Source organism: Cnephaeus nilssonii (assembly GCF_951640355.1).
Source record: "Cnephaeus nilssonii genome assembly, chromosome: 13".
Lineage (NCBI taxonomy): Eukaryota > Metazoa > Chordata > Mammalia > Chiroptera > Vespertilionidae > Cnephaeus > Cnephaeus nilssonii.
This window is the reverse complement of record NC_137084.1, coordinates 39,879,255-39,881,989: the sequence shown is the minus strand read 5'-3', so window position 1 is coordinate 39,881,989 and position 2,735 is coordinate 39,879,255. Positions and strand designations below refer to the sequence as shown.

Sequence of the window (2,735 nt, the reverse complement as noted above, 5' to 3'; positions counted from 1 at the left end):
ACAGCAATTTTAGGGTTTGAGGACACTCTAAAACCACACATTCTTCATTCTGTGTGATATTGCACAGTCAGAAAAATATCATATCCAGAGTCAATTTATCCTATCTACCAGTTTCTCCATCACAAGGAGTAGGGAAATGTTGGGATCAGGAGGAAAAATGGAGGAAATATTCACAAATCCAGCTATTCGGGTACATCTCAATCACCTGTGGAACCAAGTGCTCATGACTACTTTGCTATGAGACTAATAGGACTAGAAGGACTTCTCACTGTGGAATGGCCTCCACCTATATAGCCTGGAACATCCATGGGCAGTGCCTTTGGCAGGAGCCTCTGAAAAAGAATAAATGTATTAATATCTACTCTTTCATGTAGAACACCCTGAGTACTCGCTGGCGGATCTGCGCAGTCTTCACCCCATAGACAACTGGATTGAGTGCAGGGGGCACAAGGAGGTAGAGCGTGGCCAGAAGAACATGAACATGATGGGGCACATGGTGGCCAAAACGGTGAGTGAGGAAAGAAAACATTCCAGGAACATAGAAGACCAGGATGACACAAATATGAGACCCGCATGTACTAAAGGCCTTTAATCGGGCCTCAACCCCTGGTACCTTTACCACTGCCTGGAGGATGAGGGCATAGGAAAAACCAATCGCCAGGACATCTAGTCCAACCACAAGCAGTGCCACTGCCAACCCATAGGCTCGATTCACTGTGGTTTCTGAGCAAGCAAGTTTTACCACAGCCATATGTTCACAATACGCATGGCCTATGACAGTAGTCTGGCAGAAGGTAAGTCTCCCCAAAAGGATAGGGAAGGGGAGGAGGAGGACTAATCCCCGCAGCAGCACTGCCATTCCAATGCGCCCTATGACCCCTGGATGCAAGATGGTGGAATGGTGCAGAGGGTGACATATGGCTACATAGCGATCAAGAGCCATGGCCACAAGTACACCTGATTCCATAGAAGAGAACGCATGAATGAAGAACATCTGTATCAGGCAAACAGTATACCCAATCTCATGGGCATCAACCAGGAGCACTGCAAGCGTTTTGGGTGCAGTGGAGGAGGCCAGGACCAGGTCAATGCCAGCTAGCATAGCCAGAAAGATGTACATAGGCTGGTGCAAGCATGGTTCAGTCCAGATGATGAAGAGGATGGTGACATTGCCCACGAGAGCAAAGAGGTAAAGGACACACAGTGGCAATGCTATCCAGTGCTGGCTTTCCTCTAAACCTGGGATGCCAATTAGGAAAAAAGAAGGATGGAGAAGACTCCAGCTGGAATTACTAAGGGTCATCATGAATGGCTCAGAAAGGGGAGAGACAAAAGAAACCAAAATTGTGATTTCTTCATTGCTGGTGGGTTATCACCTTGTCCAGACCTGGCTGCCATCTTCATGAGAAGAATAAAGAGGCTTAAACTGCAACACAAGGGAATAAAGGGAATAAAGATACAAGGAAGAACATTTCCTTTTCTTGAGATAATTTTTTTAAAGATGAGACATCCTCATGTCTGAATTAGCATAGGTCTCATTTCATGTACAAACATAAGTAAGCATATGCTGCTTTTAGAGACATGTTTAAAGTCTGCCATTCGATTACTTATCATTTGGAACTGTCTACTCAAGGGATTTTCTGTGTTAACTCTTGGCATTACTGAACACTATAAATCAATCTGTTATTCTCCAAATGTTTCCCTCAGTTTCATTGCATAGCACTCTACAATTGTTTCTTCTGTATCCCCAGTCTCAGCACCTTCTCCATCTACCTATCCATTATATGTTGTTCATTCCAGGATTCCATCTTCCCCTCTTTTCCAGATTCTGTACATTATGTCTGATTGAGTTCATCCTTTTACGTGGTTTTAACTATTTAAATACTTTAATTTCTTCCATGTCTATGTATCTAAGCCAAATAGCTTTCTGAAACACAAATCCATTTTTTCATGTGCTTTCTAAACAGCTATATCACAAACTCAATATATTCAAGACCGAATCTGCTCTACCTCCCTTTTGTCCATCTTTTTGTGAATTAAATCACTATCTACCTATCCAACCTAATGTAGAAATGTGAAACTATCCTTATTCATTTATATCTCTCATCACTTTCATCTATTCACCAGTTCCTGTTGAATTTATTTTTAACCCCTCTTATATCTACTCCTTTTTCTTAACCCCCAATGCCACTACCAAGTTCACACTCCCAACTCCTCTCACCTGGATAGTTTCCTTAGATCTCCCTGCCTTTGCTATTATACCCTTCTCAATCACTCTCCACCCTGAAGTCAGAGGGTTTTTCCTGAAATGCGATGTCATCATGTCACATCTGAAGTTAAAATTCTTTAGTGAGTTTAATCCATGAAAAAATATACAGTTAAGACTGGCATACAAGATCTTCAAGAGTTATCTTATATAAAGTCTCTTATGTCAATATAACTATTGTTATTAACACTAATAATAAAAGATCATTGACTTTGAGATCACTGGCCTCTTTCCTTCTCTCCTTGTTTCCATGAGTCTGCTTCTCTGTTTCAAACTTTTGCTGTCTGTCTCGTCATGGGGTGATGCTAATTCAGTGGTTTTTACACCCTATATTAACAAAGAGTACTAATTAAATAGGTGCTCTGATTAACTTTCTCCATGTGAGTCATCTCCTGGGCATTGAAACAAAAAAACTTGAAACTGGATATATTTGTGTGTGCTTGTCTTAAAAGCTGGGCACAGTCTGCAA

The 2,735-nt window shown here is 41.6% G+C and overlaps 1 protein-coding gene across 1 annotated transcript; it reads right to left on the bottom strand.

Moving 5' to 3' along the window:
- Positions 1-358: 358 nt before the first annotated feature.
- LOC307109628 (olfactory receptor 52L1) lies at positions 359-1,339 on the bottom strand (the record flags this gene model as incomplete). Its single annotated transcript, XM_079788447.1, has 1 exon — positions 359-1,339. The coding sequence occupies exon 1, from the start codon at positions 1,304-1,306 to the stop codon at positions 359-361; it is 948 nt and encodes a 315-aa protein (XP_079644573.1). The 5' UTR covers positions 1,307-1,339.
- Positions 1,340-2,735: the final 1,396 nt, after the last annotated feature.